This window comes from Gambusia affinis, linkage group LG14 (genome assembly GCF_019740435.1).
Source record: "Gambusia affinis linkage group LG14, SWU_Gaff_1.0, whole genome shotgun sequence".
Lineage (NCBI taxonomy): Eukaryota > Metazoa > Chordata > Actinopteri > Cyprinodontiformes > Poeciliidae > Gambusia > Gambusia affinis.
The window spans coordinates 8,286,267-8,307,516 of record NC_057881.1 but is presented as its reverse complement, the minus strand read 5'-3'; the positions used below and the strand labels follow the sequence as shown (position 1 = coordinate 8,307,516).

At 38.6% G+C, this 21,250-nt stretch overlaps 3 protein-coding genes across 3 annotated transcripts; all 3 read left to right on the top strand.

Annotated features, from left to right (window-relative positions):
* Positions 1 to 2,369: 2,369 nt before the first annotated feature.
* Positions 2,370 to 6,184, top strand: exosc7 (exosome component 7). The gene is made up of 8 exons (XM_044137775.1): positions 2,370 to 2,474; positions 2,586 to 2,687; positions 2,923 to 3,017; positions 3,749 to 3,914; positions 4,948 to 5,018; positions 5,144 to 5,267; positions 5,347 to 5,502; positions 6,012 to 6,184. The coding sequence occupies exons 1-8, from the start codon at positions 2,418 to 2,420 to the stop codon at positions 6,114 to 6,116; spliced, it is 876 nt and encodes a 291-aa protein (XP_043993710.1). The 5' UTR covers positions 2,370 to 2,417; the 3' UTR covers positions 6,117 to 6,184.
* Positions 6,185 to 8,675: 2,491 nt separating this feature from the next.
* LOC122843452 (GTPase IMAP family member 4-like) lies at positions 8,676 to 11,794 on the top strand. The gene is made up of 2 exons (XM_044138208.1): positions 8,676 to 8,822; positions 10,011 to 11,794. The coding sequence occupies exons 1-2, from the start codon at positions 8,780 to 8,782 to the stop codon at positions 11,279 to 11,281; spliced, it is 1,314 nt and encodes a 437-aa protein (XP_043994143.1). The 5' UTR covers positions 8,676 to 8,779; the 3' UTR covers positions 11,282 to 11,794.
* Positions 11,795 to 19,409: 7,615 nt separating this feature from the next.
* Positions 19,410 to 20,976, top strand: LOC122844077 (GTPase IMAP family member 4-like). Its single transcript, XM_044139257.1, has 2 exons — positions 19,410 to 19,489; positions 20,120 to 20,976. The coding sequence occupies exons 1-2, from the start codon at positions 19,444 to 19,446 to the stop codon at positions 20,974 to 20,976; spliced, it is 903 nt and encodes a 300-aa protein (XP_043995192.1). The 5' UTR covers positions 19,410 to 19,443.
* The last annotated feature ends 274 nt before the right edge of the window (positions 20,977 to 21,250 follow it).

The following is a 21,250-nucleotide window of genomic DNA, read 5'->3' as shown; positions in this document are numbered from 1 at the left end:
CACTTGAATTATAAAACAAAAAAACTCAAAACGTTCCAATAAACATTTCTGAAATGTAAAAAAAGAAAGTCAGTCAACTTTATTTGTACAGCACATTTCATCAAAAAGCAGTTCAAAGTTCTTTATACCATAACTACACAAGACAGTAAATAATTATGCAGCAACCAATAAACATTAAATTATGTCAAATGCCATCATAAAAATCATCAAGCAAATATTCATCAAATGTGTTGAACAGTATTTCACGTACCACTAATCAAAGCCAACTCTAAATATAAGGGGTTTTAGTCTTGATTTAAAGGAACTCACTATTTCAGATCTTTTGCAGTTTGTTTTTTTTTTTTTTTTTTTATTTGTTCCAGATTTGTGGTGCAGAAATTAAATGCCGTTTCTCAATGTTTGGTTCTGGGTATGCAGAGTAGTCTTGATGTATTTGACACTAAGCCATTCAGTGATTTATAAACCAACAACAGTATTTTCAAGTCTACTCTCTGAGCTACAGGGAGCCAGTGTAGGGACTTTTAAACTGGGATGATGTGTTCTATCTTCCTGGTTTTAGTCAGAGCACCAGCAGCAGCATTTTGGATTGGCTACAGCTGGAGGATTTATTTGTTTAAGGCAGACCTGTGAAGACGCTGTTGCAATAATCAATGCAACTAAAGATAAACACATGAATGAGTTTCTCTAGATCTTGCTTGGACATCAGATCTTTAATCCTTGAAATGTTCTTCAGGTGATGGAAGACGGACTTTGTAACTGTCTTTATGTGGTTCAGAAGGCTCAAGTCCATCACCACTTCCAGGTTTCAGGCCTGATCTCTAGTTTTTAGTTTTATTAACTGAAGCTGTGTGCTGAATTTAGATCGGTTCTCTGTAGGTCCAAAGACAAAAACTTTAATTTCATTTCCATATTGTTTTTGTGTTTCTTACAACTGTCATTGCTCCTTTTTTCCATATTTTCAAACAAACCAATTTCTACTAGCACAAGGCATAAAAAATAGGTCATGTAATATTTGTACTTGTCCATCAGGGGTTAAAGAAACAAGAAAAAGTCTCTGCTTACATCTCTTGGAGAATTTTCCTGGTGTTCCAGAGAGGAATGTGGAAGAAGCAGCAATGGAAAAACCTAGGTTAAAAAATCTTTCCTGACAAATCTTTCATTAAAAAAAAAAAGTCTAAAATATTCACCATTTCTACCTTACCAGGGCTCACCGGTTGTGAAAATATTAAAAACGTTGCATTTGTTTTTGATTAAGGAGGCGCGAGGCAGCTGATTCCTCTCCTGATATTTGTTAGAAACATCAGAGGAGGGGGTGCAGGCTCAAGCAAGAGCCAGTTTCAGGCTGGAATAAAAAAAACAAAAAATGATTTTGCAGCAGTGATAAGCCTCAAATTCATGGAGCCTGTCAATTTCAATTTCTGTTGGCAATCATTTTGTGGAGCAGCAGCAGCAACCACAGCCTCCCAGACACTGTTCAGAGAGAAGGACGGTCACACATTTTTCATCTTTAAAGCTACTGCATGCAACTTTTATAAAACATCTGTTTTTTTGATTTTGGTTAAAACTCTCACAATGTCGTGTGAAAAATTCACCTCCTTCATCTCCTCCCTGAGCTACTATAGCTATCAGCACAAATGCATCACTCCAGGTCAAAAGAAAACAATCAGAGCCAGGAGGAAGGCCTTAGCTGTCAATCAACCTCGTGTATGCGCTGAACATTACTGAAAAGCTGTTTATCAGCTTTCATCAGTGGCCATGGTAATTAGCCTGAGCATTCATGACAGAATCCAGTGTTGGGGAGACGCTGTAGCACTGCAGCATGGGGAAGGGTGTGAGCAGCGCATGATTGACAGCGTTAGGACCCTCCTACTGGCTCTGATTTGGTTGTTTCTAACCATGTGGTGTATTTAGCTTTAGAGGGTTATACGGGGAGCACTGGGGGAAGGCAGAGGAGCTTGATTTAGAGCAAAAGATTATCTTTATACCATTCCATTTTATGTAGGATTAATATAAGATACAAAATACAATTGATGTTATAAGAATTAGAGGAATAAACACAAGGAAGGATAAAGGTTAAGAACTGGTCATAGTTCTTTGAATGCACTTCTACTTAAGATACAACATAAACTATGGAACATGGCTTTATTAGTTTCAGGAAATATGTATCACAAAGAAAATAATTGTGTATAAAATGAGGTTTTATTAAGAAACTGAACATTTTAAATGTAGTTGCTCAGTTAAATAGCAATGAAAGGAAATTAATTTCATTTTTGAAAAATATTGGTCAGAATTTAAGAAAATGTAATGCGTGGTAAAATCCAAGAGATGGCAGTAGTGCGATATCGATGGATGTAAGCTGCCCTTAAAAACTATAGAAGAAGAAAAAAGAGCAGCGAAGAAGAGTTAAAAAAAACAACATGGCAACAGTGCAAGTCAGCGAGGCTGAGAAAGTTTACATCCTACACGGAATACGGGTAAGATTTCACCTCCTACCGTAACTGAAGGTGAACTGTTGTGTTGAGATGTAAATAGTTTGTTCGCCATCGCGGGTGCGTGTTTTAAAATCTTTCTGCGGTCCTGATCAGGATGATTTACGGGTGGATGGAAGAGGCTGCGAGGACTACAGACACATGGAGGTAGAAACAGATGTGGTGTCCAACACTGACGGATCCGCTAAAGTAACTCTGGTAAAGATAAGATTCATCTTCTCATTTTGTATGTAAACAACAAATAAAACACACGCATTATATTAGAGTGAATTACACCAAATGTCAGCTTGTAAGAAAATCTGGTCCACTATTTTTATTCTATCGTCATTTAATCACTTTCAGATCCAGCTGCTACATGAAGTCTAATTTAATGCTAATTATGGTTCAGTATGTTCCACATGTGTCTCTGATTGTCTCCCTTTGATCCTCTCAGGGACACACTGCAGTTCTGGTTGGGATCAAGGCTGAGATCGGAAAACCGAGACCGATGATTGCAAACGAGGGATATTTGGAGTTCTTCGTTGACTGGTGGGTGTGGTGTTTATACCGAACTTAACTTCTGATTTTAATAGATTTTATTTTCCTTAATAAAAATGACAGAAAATATTTTTTTGATTGTTTACCTGAATTCAAAGTCGACATAAATAAAAACTGTAACACACTCTTATCAAAGAAGATGGTCGTTTTGGGCGGGTTGACATCACTCAGGAAAGAAATGCGTTATTGAATAAGAAATATTAAGTAATTGCTATATTTAAAATATAGTACAATTCTGGTTTATCTTCAGCCAGTCCTCAAGACGTTAAGTGACTATTTTAATGTCAATATGGTCTTAAAATCACATAGTGAGATCCAAAGCTTGCAACTCCTAACAGAGCTGCAGTCCGTGACTGCTGGTCTTGTCATATTATGTCATATTTCAAGAACATTAAACAACAATTTTGATCATATAAATATAATATATAAATGATGATTTAATTGCTCAGAGTAATTTATTAAAAATGTCGCACTGACCGCTATCACCTATTTTCTCTGGTTCATTTAAGATACAATATTGAAAGCCTTATTTTAAAACCATCCACTAGAGGGCGGTGTTGCGCTATCTTACATTTTTGGCAAAAAGGTACAGCAGAATTTCAAAAACACATGAATCACCCTCAGCTCTGTCATATTTATTAAAAAATAAATAAAAGCCATCAGTGGGATATCTTGATATGCCTCCATTCCACAATGTTGTTTTTTCCTCTGTCAATCATCAGCTCAGCCAATGCAACCCCAGAGTTTGAGGGCAGAGGAGGCGAAGAGCTGGGGACGGAGCTGAGTAACACCCTCTACAAAGTCTTCAACAACCAGCACAGCTTGGATCTGAAGAGCCTCTGCATAAGTCCTGGAGAGCACTGCTGGGTGCTTTATGTGGATGTGTTGGTGAGTTCAAGGCCCTGGGGTCAAATGGCTTAAGAAGGAAGCACCTTCAACATGAAACTGTCACTATGTTGTGACAGTTTGGTATGAGGCAGATAATCTGTTAGCACAGACATGATAGGCAGCCTCCTTGTGATGGAGACCAGGGGCTCCATCCCTAATAAATTATTATTGATATTATATTTATTTACAGAACAAATGCTTTTTGTTTCAGTTCTATATTTCAGTTACATTCATATTTATTTAAGCATTCTTTCAGGCAGAGGTACTGGCCATCCTTCCTGGACAGGGGGAATGTGGGAAAATGTCAGTTTGTTTCAATTTGAGGTTAATTGTTTGAGTTCTTACCTTTCAGGTGTGTCTCCTCATCAGGGTGGAGCAGCAAAGGGAGACAAGTTCTCCAGGTGCTGTTAAAAAGCTCCTGGAGCGTACCATTTTCAATTAAGAGGGGTAATTCTCTGAAGAGTTATATTAATTTAAATTTAATCTTAGATTGACCTTAGATCAGTTTAGTTCTAATAATTTGCATGCATGTAAATATTTATTGGTGCCATTTATTGTTTTGTGTAAATTATTCCTTGTTTTGTTTTACCTGGTATGAGTGTTGGAATTACCCAAAGTATAAAAGCCAGTTTCTTTATTTCACTGTGGAAATGGGTGTCGGTGTAATTGTGACCTGCAGCTTCAAATAAATCTACCTCGACTACATTGTGCTGCTTTGCCTCCTTCCTGAATGCAGAGCCTTCGCCGGTCAAAGTGACACTCCTCCTGACTCTGGTTGTTTTTGACTGGGAGTAGTGGTGAATTTCTTCAGACAGCAACAGTAACTCAGGGAGAAGAGATTGATCTTTTCAGATTTTCTGTCTCATATTAAATTGTGACAACATAATGACAGTTTTAACAGTGTGTGTGGATGTTGGTTCTGGTGGATCTAGTTGTTAACACTTGGCCACACACACCAACTCCAGATCCTTCCCAAACGCCTTTCATTTGATCCAAATAGATAAACTCTAACATTATTGTTTTCCCTCCTCAGCTTCTTCAGTGTGATGGGAATTTGTACGACGCCATCTCAGTAGCGATCAAAGCTGCTCTCTTCAACACTAAGTGAGTTTGTTTAGTTTCTCCATTCTCCATTAACTTTGATCTAAACTGATTGCCTCTACAAACAAACAAACAAAAAAAAAACAAAGTTGGAAAAATGAGCCATGTTCTGGTTTCCTCACCGACAGAATTCCCAGAGTTCACATCTCATCCGATGAAGAAGGAGGGAAGGAGATCGAGCTTTCTGACGACCCGTACGACTGCATGAGACTCGATGTGGAAAACGTTCCCTGCATTGTGACTTTATGCAAGGTGAGCTCCCAGCTGACGTGTTCAGACAGAAACTAGATTTGACATGGATGATTAAGGCCGGCTGGGTTTTTGTGTGCAGATCGGCCACAGACACGTGGTGGATGCCACCCTGCTGGAGAAGGCCTGCTCTGTGGCCAGCCTCATCATCTCCGTCACACACAGAGGAATAATCACCTGCAGCAGGAAGGTGGGGAGAGGCAGCCTGGACCCAGAGAGCATCTGTGAGATGATAGAGGTGACAACTCTGACTTCCTGTTCCTCGATTTTATTCTGCTTTAAACTCACACGACTATAATCTGAAAGGGTAACACTTTATCTGAAGGGGTAAGACTGACATGACGATGTCATTAATATGATATAACACCTGTCAGGAATGTGATTGACTGTTGTCATGAAGTGTCATTCTGTAAATAATGACACTTTTATTACAAAGTTGACACTTTTAATTGATTTTTAATGCAACTCTGCAATAAAAGTGTCATTATTTACCCAATGGTATTTCATGGCAGCAGTTATAAACATTCATGAAGACTCCTTCATGTTTATATCTGTCTTATGCTCACCTCTTCAAATAAAATTTTAAAGACTTGAGAACGTTTCTCTTGGCATTCTGTATATCAAGTCGTTTTACTCAAAGATAAGAAAGCCTTGTAAAAACAAGCTTTCGTTTTATATGCATTCAGGTATCTATGGAAACCAAGTTTACACCAGTCACGCCCTGCATTGTTTCATTTCCCTCTGCAGGCAGGAAAACGAGTAGGAAAAGCTCTCCACCCTCCTCTCATGAAGTTGCTGCAGCAGGAGGAGAGTCTGGGCAAGAAGAGACAGAAAGTCGGCTTCCTTTGCTAAAATCACCTCTTTATGATGTTTGTGTTTTCATGTATATGTAATTTTCTACTAAAAAATATATTTGTACACTTCTGTTGTCATGATGCACTTTTTTTTCTAATGTGTTTGTGTTATTGAAAAGCTAATTTATTAATCATTAAGTTCAAAGTGTAAAAAATACACCTTTATAAATACTCAACAATTTAATACTCATCCAACCTTGCTGAGTGCTGGAGGGAGATTTTTAATCAAACACATTTGAGTAATTTATCATCACCACCTTAATAGATGCAGAAGTTTTGGGTCTACCATAAACAATGCTCCATATAAAGAAAGTGAAAACAAAATTCACATGCTTTAATCATGAGATAAATGTGCTATTTGTTGTTTGTCTTTAATAAAAGTCCTGAATTTTCTTAAATTAGAGTAATGCAATTACTCCCTCCACCTGGGACAAACAGGAAGGAGGCAGTTTGTCCCAGGTGGAGGGATAAAGCTGAGACATAACTCCAAAACAAAAGATTTAACTAAATCATGCAGTGATCCATGAAGCTTGTTTTAGTTTCACTTTTGTTTTCAGTTTCTCCTCAGTGCTGCTATTTCCTATAAGTATGGGAGAGGAAGGGAAAAACAATTAATTATGTATAAAAAAATATACCATAATAATTATGTATCTATTGCTGAGAAGCAGGGGTTAATTTTTAATTGAACACAGTTGATTAATTATCACCACTTCTGTAAAGGGAGGAGTTTTGTGTCTGTCAGAAACAATGCTCCATACAAAGACACAGGAGACACAATCCATGTGTTTTATCCATAAAGTAAAGGATCAAATATATTAATGGTATTCTTTTAATGAAAGTGATGCAAGCAACAGGAATGAGGGACTTTGTCCCAGGTGGAGGGATAAAACTTTGGCATAACTCCAAAACAAAAGATTTAGCATAATTAACAGAATCATGCAGTGATCCATGAAGCTTGTTTTAGTTTCACTTTTGTTTTCAGTTTCTCCTCAGTGCTGCTATTTCCTATAAATGTGGAAGAGGAGGGGGAGAGCAGCCTGAGTGAACGTCTGTAGATTTTGGAGACAAAATTAAAGTGTAGCATCAGTATTATTGTTATATAAATCACCTTGATATATGCAACAAGTTATTGTGTGTATCAGGCTATTGCACATTTTAATCTGGAGAAAATAAGTAACATAGGTGAACTCACCCTCAAGATTAACGCTGCTATTTATTTTTACTTAATGGAGATTACCTTAGAGTTCATTACAGCTTCTATACAATAATTTAACTCGGTGTTTCCCAACCCTGGTCCTCAGGCACGCTGCCCTGCATGTTTTAGGTATTTCTTTGCTTCAGTCCAGCTGATTTCAATTGATGACTGATTAACAGGCATTTGTTGAACTGCAATCAGTTAAATCAGGCACATTAAAGCACAGAAACCTCTAAGACAGTTGGCCTTGAGGACCAGGGTTGAGAAACAATGATTTAGTTGAATGTTATGCACAATGGACCTTACCAAGCTCCGCCCACAACCGACCCACGTGACCGCAAGTCTCACAAGCAAAGCCTCGTAGCGCATTGTTTCTACGTAAACATGACTCCATTAGTGCATTATTTCTACCGGATTTTCACAATATATAGGCTACTAAAATGGACAGAGGAAATACCAAGTTCATGTCATCATCTGGGAGGAGGTTACTGGTTTCTCAGTCACAAGCTGGTTGCAAACCTGAGGTTAGCAGGTGTCAGTCGGTCAGTTATGGTAGATCTGAAATTTGGTTTGATGACCTCAATATGAGAAGCTACAGACTGATAAGAGGAACCAAAGAGCTCTGTTAAGGTAAAGAAGCCATTTGTTTGTTAAGATTTTATGAAATCTATTTGTTCTTTTTGATGTTTGTTATGAATGACGTATAATCACAAACAAACAGGGTAATTGGTCCAACGTTTAGAAACTACAGCGGCTGTAATGAGCCACAGCAAATGTAAACAAAGGTAAAATAACCCGAACAGGTGATCAACTCAAAACCATTCGTACCTTTTTAGTCTGTCTCTCTTTGTAGTTTAAGCACACTTGTTACCGTATCAACCGCCTGCGCCCCGCAAGACGAGCAAAGATTACGTTAAAAACATAACATTCAGTCCGTTACGATATCAAGTTTCCAGGCATGATATTTATTTCTGGATTATTAATCAGCGCTTCCCTGAACACAGCGATGGTTGATTGACCAGCTGTACTTTGTGCTAGAGTGGCTAACACGAGTAACAGTTTAGTCCAAAGCGTTTTCTGCTAAAATAAAATCTTTAGTGTGTGTCAGATACAGTACACGTTGCATATTGATCTGTTTAGCTAACGTTAGCTAACGTGTAGCAGACAGGCTTCAAGGTGTAGAAATTGTATCAGAACTGCTATTATGCGGTACTTAGCTAACGAAAAGCGTGTGTTTGTGAGACGGCCACCCACGTGACCACGTAGAATGTGCATCAGCCAATGAAAAGCGGCCCCTCTGGTAAGGTCCGTGAGCCAGTCCTTAAAAATAACTTGAAACAGAACCAATCAAAGCTCTAGTTTCACTTTCATTTTGACTCCAGGACTGTTTAAAATCCTGCACAGGATCCAAACTATTCATAACTTCACTGCAGCTGGAGTGTCCACACTGCTCTCTCTGACTGACCATGGACAGCCACACATTCAGGCCAAACAGCACTTTCGGCTATGGTAAGTCACTTTCAGCCTTCTTCTGTGTCATTCTGCTTCCAAATGGTATCACAGCGTGTAGCTTAGGGTGACCATATTTTCATTTGGGAAAACCAGGACACCTTTCAGGGGGGGTGGGGGGACAGTTTCCACGACACGTGGACCGGGGGGGGGACAGTTTCTCACTTTCTAAAAATATCCCGGGACGCCCGGGACAGGACGGACGTTTGGTCACCCTAGTGTAGCTAAAACAGTTTTATAAAATTAAATGCTGTTTATTAAAGCATCACGTATAACCAGCCAATTTTTAATTAACACTATTTTCTCCAATACGACTCAGGCCACTTGGATATCTGATAGGTATGGAATCATGTGAAATGTGTCCTTAATCTGAACTGAACGGCCAGGCCGCGTTCAGTCGCCCTTAACGTCATTGATACTCGACAAACGTCACTATTCTGCGTCCTGATAAGCGGGAAGGAAAACAATAACAACTATGGCGGACTATAATAAGGATTAAGTTGTTAAAGTGCTGGCTTTGGTCGGACATAAACTGCTACACCGTTAGCATTTAATTCCACTGATCACTTTTTTTTATTTTTTTTTAACGGTTGAGCACGCTCTCTATTTGTGACGTTATTGAGCCCTCTAGTGCGCATGCGGAACACTTTCAGGTCGTTTGAAGTTCACGCTGTAGATCGCATACAGGTCGCATATATTTGGAAGTGTGAACGACCTCGACAAATGAATAAAAAGATCTGATTTGACAAAAATGGGAATAGGGTCACATCAGTGTGAACATAGCCTGATAAACATTTGTTTCCAAGAAACATTTTTGGCCAGTATCTTTAAAAAAAATACATTTTTGACCAGTCAAAAGGGTTCTGGAAGGTAAACATACTGAATTTCATGATTCCATCTTAATTTACATTGTTCTAAGGAAATCCACCCTGAAAACAGAAGGAACAGTGGACCAGACAATTCCAGTGTTTTGGAACGAGAATGTATTTAAGAGTTGAAGGATCGTCTCTCTTCAGGGCTGGACTTCGGTAGACTTTGTAGCCTACTTTTAATTCAAATAGCAAATATACTGGATTATAGTATTCACAGTAAGCCACAATAACATGACAGCAGTTTTATTGGACCACAGCCAAAGTTCTGAGCACAACATGATGATTCTAATTCAGATTCAAAATTTCTTCTTCACAGGAACAAACATTACAAACAACAATGAGTTGAGAATCGTGATGGTGGGGAAGACTGGGATTGGGAAGAGTGCTTCTGGAAACACCATTCTGGGTCGAGAATGCTTCCAGTCCAAATGCAGCCCCAAATCCCTGACTGTAAACTGCTCCAAAGTCTCCAGTGATGTGGATGGACAGCAGGTTGCTGTCATTGACACTCCAGGTCTGTTTGACACCCGATTTGAGGGAGATAAAACAATCAAAGACCTGGGTCAGTGCGTCTGTTATGCTTCTCCTGGACCCCACATCTTCCTGGTGGTCGTTCCAATCGGCAGATTCACAGCAGAAGAATTACAATCAGTGCAAATGATTCAAAAAATCTTTGGAGATGCAGCAGACAGATACAGCATGGTTCTGTTTACTCGTGGAGACGACCTTGAAGGCACCATCGAGGATTATTTGTCTGAAAGCCCAGAACTGCAGGATCTGGTGTCCAGATGTAACGGCCAGTATCATGTCTTCAACAACAAGCTGAAAGATAAGAAACCTCAGGTCACTGAGCTGCTGAAGAAGATCAGAACCATCGTTGACAGGAATGGAGGAAGTCACTACACCAGTGAGATGTTCCAAGAGGCTGAGAGGAAACTCGAAGAGGAGAAACAACGAATCCTGAAGGAGAAAGAAGAAGAAATACGTAAAGAGAAAGAAGAAGTGGAGAGAAAAATAAAAGAGAAGTATGAGAAAGAGATGGAGAAAATGTATAAGCAAATCCAGGCTGACAGAGAGAGAGAGAAGAAGGAGAGAGAGGAGGAGAAGAAGAGGGAGAGAGAAGAAATTAATGAGGAGAGGAGGAGGGAGAAGGAGGAAATGAAGGAGGAGAAAAGGAGGGAGAGAGAAGAAATGAATGAGGAGAGGAGGAGGGAGAAGGAAAGAATAGATGAGGAGAGGAGGAGGGAAATTGAGAGGATGCAAGAAGAAAGACGGAGGGAGAAAGAAGAGATGTATGAGCAGAGAAGAAGGGAAATGGAAAAGAGTGAGGCAGAGAGAAAGGAGAGAGAGAAGCAGTTTGAAGCCCTGAAGAAAAAGCAGGAGAAAGAAATTCAAGAGGCAAAATCCAAGCTGCAGTCCCAGCATGAATCTGAGGCCAGAGGAGAAGCTGAGGACAATAATCCTCTCTATTATTTGGCTAAAGCTGGAAAACATGTGGCTAAAGCTGGAAAACAAGTTGTTAAGGTTGGTAAAGAACTTTTTAATGCTGGATGTAGCCTTGTTAAATCTTTTACCAGCTTGTTTTAATGATGAAAGTTGGAAACTTGCTGCTCATACAAACATGACAATGTTTGCAGGAATCTGAAAACGACAAATTTGAACTGCAAGTTTCTTTACAAAAACTTAAGTATAAAACAAGGAGAACAGAAAACAAACTAGATTCTGTTTCTGTCATTGTGTTGATAAATGAAGTAAAACTCAGCCAGAACCTGGATGTCATTATTGGACAATAAAATATAGTTGTTTGAATGCAAGTTAGTTAGTGTTTGCATATTATTTCATGTGTCATTTGTTAATCTTTTAGAAACTGTCTTGAAAAATGTATATTGTTGCTGGAAAGGTTAGCATAAATGGAAAATGACAGTAAATATACTAGAATCAAAATGATTTTCACTTCAATATTCTTGCACTTTTTGCAATAATTCTCACTTTGTGATAATTGTACTGATTTGCAGTATTTTTGAATGTTTCTGTTCTGTTGAGATATTTTGTCACCCTGTTTTGAATATAAAATCACAAATAAAGCTTGATTAAAAACAATAGATGCTGCTAAATTGATTTATTTATTTTTATTTATCTGCTTTACATATAGAAGCGACTTTGGAATGATGTGGTATTGAATGGATAATAAACTACTTTAGTTGTCTTATAAATACAAACTTAAACTAGGACTGATATAAAATTCAATTTTAAACAAAAAGTGTTTTGTCTTCATTGAAGAACACATCAGTGTTTTGTAAGGGTTTCAGCTAAAGTTGGTATAAATTGAGAAATACAAAGCTATGAAAAATATTTTTACTCTCATACTAATTTCTTTTTACATGTTGTCAAACTTGTTTTAATGTCAGGCAATGTGAGTAAATACAATTTAAAGCGAAAACTCTAGAGAAATGGGGAAATGTTATGAATTAATTTTGATCTATCACAGTTTTTGAATTCAGCCTTAGCATAATTACAACAAGACCTATTAAATCATCAAGTATTCACTCAACAGCATCTGTCCAACATGATGTAGACCAGGGATGGGCAATCCTGGTCCTCGAGTGCCGATGTCCTGCAACTCTTACATGTCTCCCTGATCCAACACACCTAAATCCAACAGCTGAATCACCTCCCAAGTGCAGTCAGGTTCTCCAGAGTCCTGCTAACGACCTCATTATTTGACTCAGGTGTGTTCAAGTAGAGAAACATCTAAAAGTAGCAGGAGACCGGCCCTCGAGGACCAGGATTGCCCATCCCTGATGTAGACTAAAAACAATCACAGACATTATCCACAAATGGAGAAAATAGCAGCAGAGAGGAAGATTCCCAGAAAAGGCCACCTAAAATTACTCCATGAACAAATTTACCAGACAATGGAGCTCATGAATGTAAACCTGACATTTTATTTTAATTACATTTACACTGCTTTTGTTTGGTGATTTAGACTACCGGTATAATAAATAGATGAACACAACTTTATCTCAGCCCTTCTCCTGATTCATTTTCTGTGGCTCATTAAACTCACCACAGAAACAATCATTTTGGCTCGAATTTACAAATGTGGCACTGAAAGTTATCGGTGTTTTGTTTCATATAATGTGAAAAAATATTATTGTAGTAAAGTATTTGATCAGGAATCACTTTTCTGCTCCTGTTTTCAAACTGTCCACTAGAGGGCGGTGCAGCGCTTCCTTACATTTTAAACCGCAGGTTTTCACATCGACAGAAGAGGAACGGAGCTGAGAAACAAACTACAAGGTTTTCAACAACCAGCACAGCTTGGATCTGAGGAGCCTCTGAATAAAACCTGCTGGGTGATTTATGTGCAGAGATGGAAAATAACCAGTTACAGTTACTTTAGTAACATTTTAGAAAAAAAGAAAATTACTTTTTGAAGTATTTTTTGTTCTGTACATTTTACTTTTACTAGTAATTTTTTAGGTGGCTACTTTTAACTTTTATTTGAGTAAAAATGTGTTGAAATAGTGTTACTCTTACTTGAGTATAATTTTTTACCCAGCTCTGTTTATGTGGACGTGTTGGTGAGTTCAAGCCTCCAGGCAGACAGCCTGAGTTTCTTGGCTAAAATCATCTCTTTATGTTATTTGTATTTAGATGTCATTTTCTAATAAAAATATATTTGAACACTTGGTTCACTTTTGTGTTTCAGTGTTGTTGAAAAAAATCTAACAAATGAATCATGAAGTTTAAAGTGTAAAATATAAACTTTAATAATCATCTAATGTCTGTACCCATCTTTCATTGTGTGGAGCCTAAAAATCTCCACTCAATTAGAGCTTCAATAAGATAAATAACTTCAGCCTTTCTCTCTTGCTCTCGGTGAAGGTGGAGGCTTTTTTCCTCTGCTCCCTCCCTGCCCATGTCTGCCCTGCTTGCTCTGATTTTCTCCAGTCTCTGTATTTTTGGAGCCTTTCTTTGCACATCTTCCAAATCTACAAATTATGGATCAGGTCAACCCGTCTCTCAATGAAATTGATCAAATTTTCTCGATGAGAAGACTGGACACAGAGGGCCCCTCTTGTCATGTCATTATTCCAGTATTTGTGATTAAATACTGAGAATGTTTAATCACAAAGTCCAGATTAGGAGGCGATTTCAGACAAGTCAAACAGCAATTTAGTATATCATGAACATGTGCCTATAGAGCTATAATGACCAATATTTTGCATGTGCAAACGATTGGAGCTTTTGCCACTTGATGACACAACTGATGTGCTTTATGTAAAGCTCAGTGTGAAACACTTTTCTTGGAAATGTGTACAGCAGTGGCTCTGTCTGCATCCCACCACACAGTCTTGGATGAGCTGGACAGACATGCAAAGTTGACAATGTATCATCTGATTTACCCTAAAAATTGTACTTAGCGATGCAGACTAGGTTACATCCCTAAGTTGAGCTAAGTTTGGTCATTGTACCTCTGTAATTGTTCCACTTGTATGACTTGTAACATTAGACCATTTTCGGCATTAATTCTTGTTTTATACTATAAAAAATCTCATTAAATCTCAAGGTAATAACACTGAGGGGTTTTGGTTGGGTCCTGGAACTGATAAACAGACCTGGGTGGTGCACAGAAGGGAAAATGGGTGAACTACAACAGGAACAACAGAAAGGCCGGTGCTCAGGAGTTGATTTGCATTTCCCTGGCTACCAGGAACTTCTTTTAAATATGAAAGCCTCAACTGGCCCAAGGGGCCCGGGGGGTTGAAAGGGCAACATGGACACAGTGTTTGACAGTTCTTCTCAGCTCCCTACAATTTCCCATTCTGCAAAAATCCTTTGCCAATAGCCCTCAATCTCTAAGTGCACGGCAGCATTAGGTGTCAATAGCTGCTGAAAATCCCACTTTTCATGCAATGGAGGTTGTCTCCGTCTCTGGGTGTTTCCCAACAGAGAGAAGAGAGGCTTGATTGGACAATAGGTGTGAATCCCTGATCGTTTTGCATCAGGGATTCTGTGGAGCCCAACATAGATGGTCTTCCTATTTGTCCATTGTTAAGGAAAGGAGGTTGTTATGTGAGGCTGAAAAGGCAGTCTCAGTTCTGGGTTGGGGGAGTAACACTTAGATGGTATCAGGATCACAGACATGCTGCTGTTATGTGTTACTGTAGAAGTTTGCAGGAGAGCAGCTTGATCTCATGACTACATCATGCAGACACACGATCTCATCATGTCTTCATGATGGGATCATGCAGACACAATCTAAAGCTAAGTGCATGATGTTAAACGTGACTTTTTCTTCATCTCTGTATTGGTCACAGATTATAACTTCAGGTCAAGTAAAGTTGAGGCATCAGTCTCTTCAATTCTGTGTTTTTGGACAATTTAGAGAAAAGAAAAATCAGTAAAACCAGAAAATATTTGGGAATTTGTAGATTTTGTGTGAATTTTGTAGATTTTGTGAAGAACTGAAGGGACTAATTGATGTAATTTGGAGTCATATAAAAACCTTCAGCGGGCCAGATTTGTTCCCTGGTCCATGAGTTTGACATATGAGCTCTAACCGAGCTTCATGTTGACCAGGTGAAGCATGAAAAGGATTTCTGAGCTCCTGAGACAGAAAGAGCCAATCACAGCTCCAGTTTCAGTTTGACTGTGGATCTGTATAAAAGGCCTGTGCAGGATCCACACTGCACTCAGTACTTCACTGCAGCCAGAGCGTCTGCACTGCTCTCTGACTGATGATGGCCAGCGACAAGTTCAGCCCAAACAAAACCTACAGCTCTGGTAAGTCAGGATGACTTTATGTTGAGTTTATGCTGATGTGGAAATTATCCACCAACAAAAACATTTATCTCTCTTTCTTCTTATTCTACCTCATGTTTCAATATAATCCTGGACTTTAATTTCTTGGATAGACTTGTGTGATATTTAAATGACCACTTATTGTATTTTGATATTATTTTATATTTTTTATTTTAAACTGTAACTAAATATATTAAATAATTGCAGGACTGCAGCCCCACCCTGTTGACCTTTACTTCATCTCTATTTAATCATTCTCACCAAATATAAAGCAGCTTTATCTGAATTTGTATATTAATTGCTGTAAGAGTGTAGCATGTCTCTGTGCTGCCATAAATCTGATAAAATAGCCGTAACAGAAAGTTTTGCACGGCCAATAAAGATGCAACTAAGGAGCAGATTTAGAAATACACAGAAAGCTGCAGAGTCTGTTAAGAACTGAGCTGTGTTTAAGTATATGATTATTTTGAAATGTTTGGTTTCAGCTGTATGATTGTCTCCATGTCATTGATTCCCTCAATGCTTCCCAAGGTCTCAGATGGATCATTTCTTTTCTTCCAGATAAATTTAGCCCAGAGGCTGAAGCTCTGAGCACAACATGATGATTCTAATTCACATTCAAACTTTCTTCTTCACAGGAACAAACATTACAAACAACGATGAGCTGAGGATCGTGATGGTGGGGAAGACTGGGACTGGGAAGAGTGCTACTGGAAACACCATTCTGGGTCAAGAGAGCTTTGAATCCAAATGCAGCGCCAAATCCCTGACTGTAAACTGCTCTAAAAGCTCCAGTGATGTGGATGGACAGCAGGTTGTTGTCATTGATACTCCAGGTCTGTTCAACACCAGGTTTGGAAAAGATAAAACAACCAAAGACCTGAGTCAGTGCATCTGTTACGTTTCTCCTGGACCCCACATCTTCCTGGTGGTCGTTCCAGTCGGCAGATTCACAGAAGAAGAAATAAAATCAGTGGAAATGATTAAAAAAATCTTTGGAAAGGCAGCAGACAGATACAGCATGGTTCTGTTTACTCGTGGCAACGACCTTGGTGATACCACCATCGATGATTATTTGTCTGAAAGCCCAGAACTGCAGGATCTGGTGTCCAGATGTAACGGCCAGTATCATGTCTTCAACAACAAGCTGAAAGATAAGAAACCTCAGGTCACTGAGCTGCTGAAGAAGATCAGAACCATCGTTGACAGGAATGGAGGAAGTCACTACACCAATGAGATGTTCCAAGAGGCTGAGAGGAAAATCGAAGAGGAGAAACAACGAATCCTGAAGGAGAAAGAAGAAGAAATACGTAAAGAGAAAGAAAAACTGGAGAGAAAAATAAAAGAAAAGTATGATGAAGAGATTGAGAGAATATTTGAACACATTCAGGCTGAGAAAAAAAGGGAGAAGAAGGAGAGAAGAAGGGAGATGGAAAGGAGAGAGGCAGAGAGAGAGAGGGAGTTTGCAGCCCTGAAGGAAAAGCAGAAGAGAGAAATTCAAGAAGCAAAATTGAAGCGGCAGTCCCAGCATGAATCTCAGGCCAGAGAAGAAGCTGAGCAAAATAATCCTCTCTATTATTTGGCTAAAACTGGAGAACTCATGGTTAATTTTTTTAAAAACATTTTTAAATAAAATGCTTTTTTAAAAAATAATTAAGTAGTGAAAGTTGGAAACTTGTGGCTCTTACAAAAACTTAAGTATAAAACAAGGAGAACAGAAAACAAACTAGATTCTGTTTCTTTCATTGTGTTGATGAATGAAGTAAAACTCCAGTCAGATTAAAACTCCTTCACCACATCTTGACATTAAATCTCAGCCAGAACCTGGATGTTAGAAAACAATCACAGAAATATTCTTCTTGTATCCATTTTTCTAAGCCTATTTCTTGTCCTTGTTTAATTTAGTACATTTCTTTGTGATTACTGCTTAAACTTGATTAGAAGTGGGTTTTGTTCACTGATTTATGTTTGAAGAGATTTGTTATGTAATCCTGTGATGAGCTGAGTGTAAAGTGACTTTTGTCTTATCAATAAATACTGTTGCATGATGGGAAAATGCTGCATCATTATTTATTTCTATTAGGTTTTGAATCATATTTTTACATCATACTCTTTATAGACCACCATCTTATTTTTATACACAGAGATCTTGTCTAATGCATCTTTAACAAAGACTTTGTCTTTCTTCCCACCAACGTCTGGGACCCTCAGCCTTATAGGTCATAACTCTGGTGTCTTATTTATCTTAAACTGGGACTTTAACTCATTCTGGTTTCCAAGTCCTTGCTCTTTCCATTTTCACTAATTCATGAGACAATCAATTATTTTGAAAAACATGAAATAATAATAATTCTTCTCACCAGATTTATTTCATGATTACTGTTTGTGATTCTGGTATTGATGACTGTGAACCGGACCAACCAGTCCTCCCTCCTCTCTAGGCAATGTGAGGCTGGAGGCTGGACGATTCCAGGCGAGCTCACGCACTGGTCCACCAGTTCCCGGCGGATTGTGGAAATCACAATGCTGATGTGATTTCTACATCAGCATCGAGTTTATGCGTATGTGGAAATTATCCACCAGCAATCTCAACAATTGGCGTTGTTGGAATCCTGCCAACAACGCCAATTTGTCATGGAAAAAATTACATTAACAAGAATCTGGATAAGAAGAAATAAGAAATTTATTAAAACCTTGCAAGGTCAGAACAGAAACACAGAGTCAAAGGAGTCTCTGTCTCTGGGTGTTTCCCAACAGAGAGAAGAGAGGCTTGATTGGACAATAGGTGTGAATCCCTGATCGTTTTGCACCAGGGATTCTGTGGAACCCAACGTAGATGGTCTTCCTATTTGTCCATTGTTAAGGAAAGGAGGTTGTTATGTGAGGCTGAAAAGGCAGTCTCAGTTCTGGGTTGGGGGAGTAACACTTAGATGGTATCAGGATCACAGACATGCTGCTGTTATGTGTTACTGTAGAAGTCTACAGGAAAGCAGCTTGATCTCATGACTACATCATGCAGACACACGATCTCATCATGTCTTCATGATGGGATCATGCAGACACAATCTAAAGCCCAAGAGGAGTGAGGAGCACATTATAAAACTTTACACTACATGTGAACTGAACCTTGAAGCTCTTTGCTGGGATCACTGATCACTGTCTGTCGCTGATACATGAAGATATAACCTGTTTTTAAATACTACAATGACTTTGCAGTTCAAAACGGCTTTTAAAAAATGCTCAAGCTCAGGGTTGTGAAACTCATTTTCATTTTGGTCCAAATAAATATCTAAATGTAGCTGTTTCACCATTCAATAAGTTTCTCTTAAAATTCAAAATTATTGAACATCTTTTCACCCTGATCAGTTCATCCAGGATTTTATTGTTTTTCTGGTTTTTCTGCAATCAAAATCACAGATTTTATGGTGTTAATTTAGAAATATTTGTAAGGAATTTGTGCAACATTTTCTCTAGTGCATGATGTTAAACATGACTTTTTATTAATCTCTGTATTGGTCACAGATTATAAATTCAGATCAAGTAAAGTTGAGGCATCAGTCACTTCAATTCAGTGAATTTGGACAATTTAGAGAAAAGAAAAATCAGTAAAACCAGAAATTATTTGGAAATTTGTAGATTTTGTGTGAATTTTGTGGATTTGTGAAGAACTGAAAGGACTAATTGATGTAATTTGGAGTCACATAAAAACCTTCAGCGGGCCAGATTTGTTCCCTGGTCCATGAGTTTGACACATGAGCTCTAACCGAGCTTCATGTTGACCAGGTGAAGCATGAAAAGGATTTCTAAGCTCCTGAGACAGAAAGAGCCAATCACAGCTCCAGTTTCAGTTTGACTGTGGATCTGTATAAAAGGCCTGTGCAGGATCCACACTGCACTCAGTACTTCACTGCAGCCAGAGCGTCTGCACTGCTCTCTGACTGATGATGGCCAGCGACAAGTTCAGCCCAAACAAAACCTACAGCTCTGGTAAGTCAGGATGACTTTATGTTGAGTTTATGCTGATGTGGAAATTATCCACCAACAAAAACATTTATCTCTCTTTCTTCTTATTCTACCTCATGTTTCAATATAATCCTGGACTTTAATTTCTTGGATAGACTTGTGAGATATTTAAATGACCACTTACTGTATTTTGATATTATTTTACATTTTTCATTTTAAACTGTAACTAAATATATTAAATAATTGCAGGACTGTATCTCAATTTAATCATTCTAATCAAATATAGAGCAGCTTTATCTGAATTTGTATATTAATTGCTGTAAGAGTGTAGCATGTCTCTGTGCTGCCATAAATCTGATAAAATAGCCGTAACAGAAAGTTTTGCACGGCCAATAAAGATGCAACTAAGGAGCAGATTTAGAAATACACAGAAAGCTACAGAGTTTGTTAAGAACTGAGCTGTGCTTAAGTATATGAGTATTTTGAAATGTTTGGTTTCAGCTGTATGATTGTCTCCATGTCATTGATTCCCTCAATGCTTCCCAAGGTCTCAGATGGATCATTTCTTTTCTTCCAGATAAATTTAGCCCAGAGGCTGAAGCTCTGAGCACAACATGATGATTCTAATTCACATTCAAACTTTCTTCTTCGCAGGAACAAACATTACAAACAACGATGAGCTGAGGATTGTGATGGTGGGGAAGACTGGGACTGGGAAGAGTGCTACTGGAAACACCATTCTGGGTCAAGAGAGCTTTGAATCCAAATGCAGCGCCAAATCCCTGACTGTAAACTGCTCCAAAAGCTCCAGTGATGTGGATGGACAGCAGGTTGTTGTCATTGATACTCCAGGTTTGTTCAACACCAGGTTTGGAAAAGATAAAACAACCAAAGACCTGAGTCAGTGCATCTGTTACGTTTCTCCTGGACCCCACATCTTCCTGGTGGTCGTTCCAGTCGGCAGATTCACAGAAGAGGAAATAAAATCAGTGGAAAAGGTTCAAGAAATCTTTGGAAAGGCAGCAGACAGATACAGCATGGTTCTGTTTACTCGTGGAGACGATCTTGTTGATACCACCATTGATGATTATTTGTCTGAAAGCCCAGAACTACAGGATCTGGTGTCCAGATGTAACGGCCAGTATCATGTCTTCAACAACAAGCTGAAAGATAAGAAACCTCAGGTCACTGAGCTGCTGAAGAAGATCAGAACCATTGTTGACAGGAATGGAGGAAGTCACTACACCAGTGAGATGTTCCAAGAGGCTGAGAGGAAAATCGAAGAGGAGAAACAACGAATCCTGAAGGAGAAAGAAGAAGAAATACGTAAAGAGAAAGAAGAACTGGAGAGAAAAATAAAAGAAAAGTATGATGAAGAGATTCAGAGAATGTTTGAACAATTCCAGGCTGAGAGAAAGAGGGAGAAGAGAGAGAGAAAAGAGATGAAGAGGAGAGAAAAAAGGAGAGAGAGGGGAGTGAGGTGGAGAAACGAAGAGAGTTTGCAGCCCTGAAGGAAAAGCAGAAGAGAGAAATTCAAGCTGCAATCCCAGTATGAATCTCAGGCCAGAGAAGAATCTGAGCAAAATAATCCTCTCTATTATTTGGCTAAAACTGGAGAATTCATGGTTAATTTTTTTAAACATTTTTTTAAATAAAATGCTTTTTTTATAATAATTAAGTAGGGAAAGTTGGACACTTGTGGCTCTTACAAACATGACAACGACTGCAGAAAAATAAAAACAACAAATCTCTACTGAAAGTTTGTTTACAAAAACCTTTAAGTCT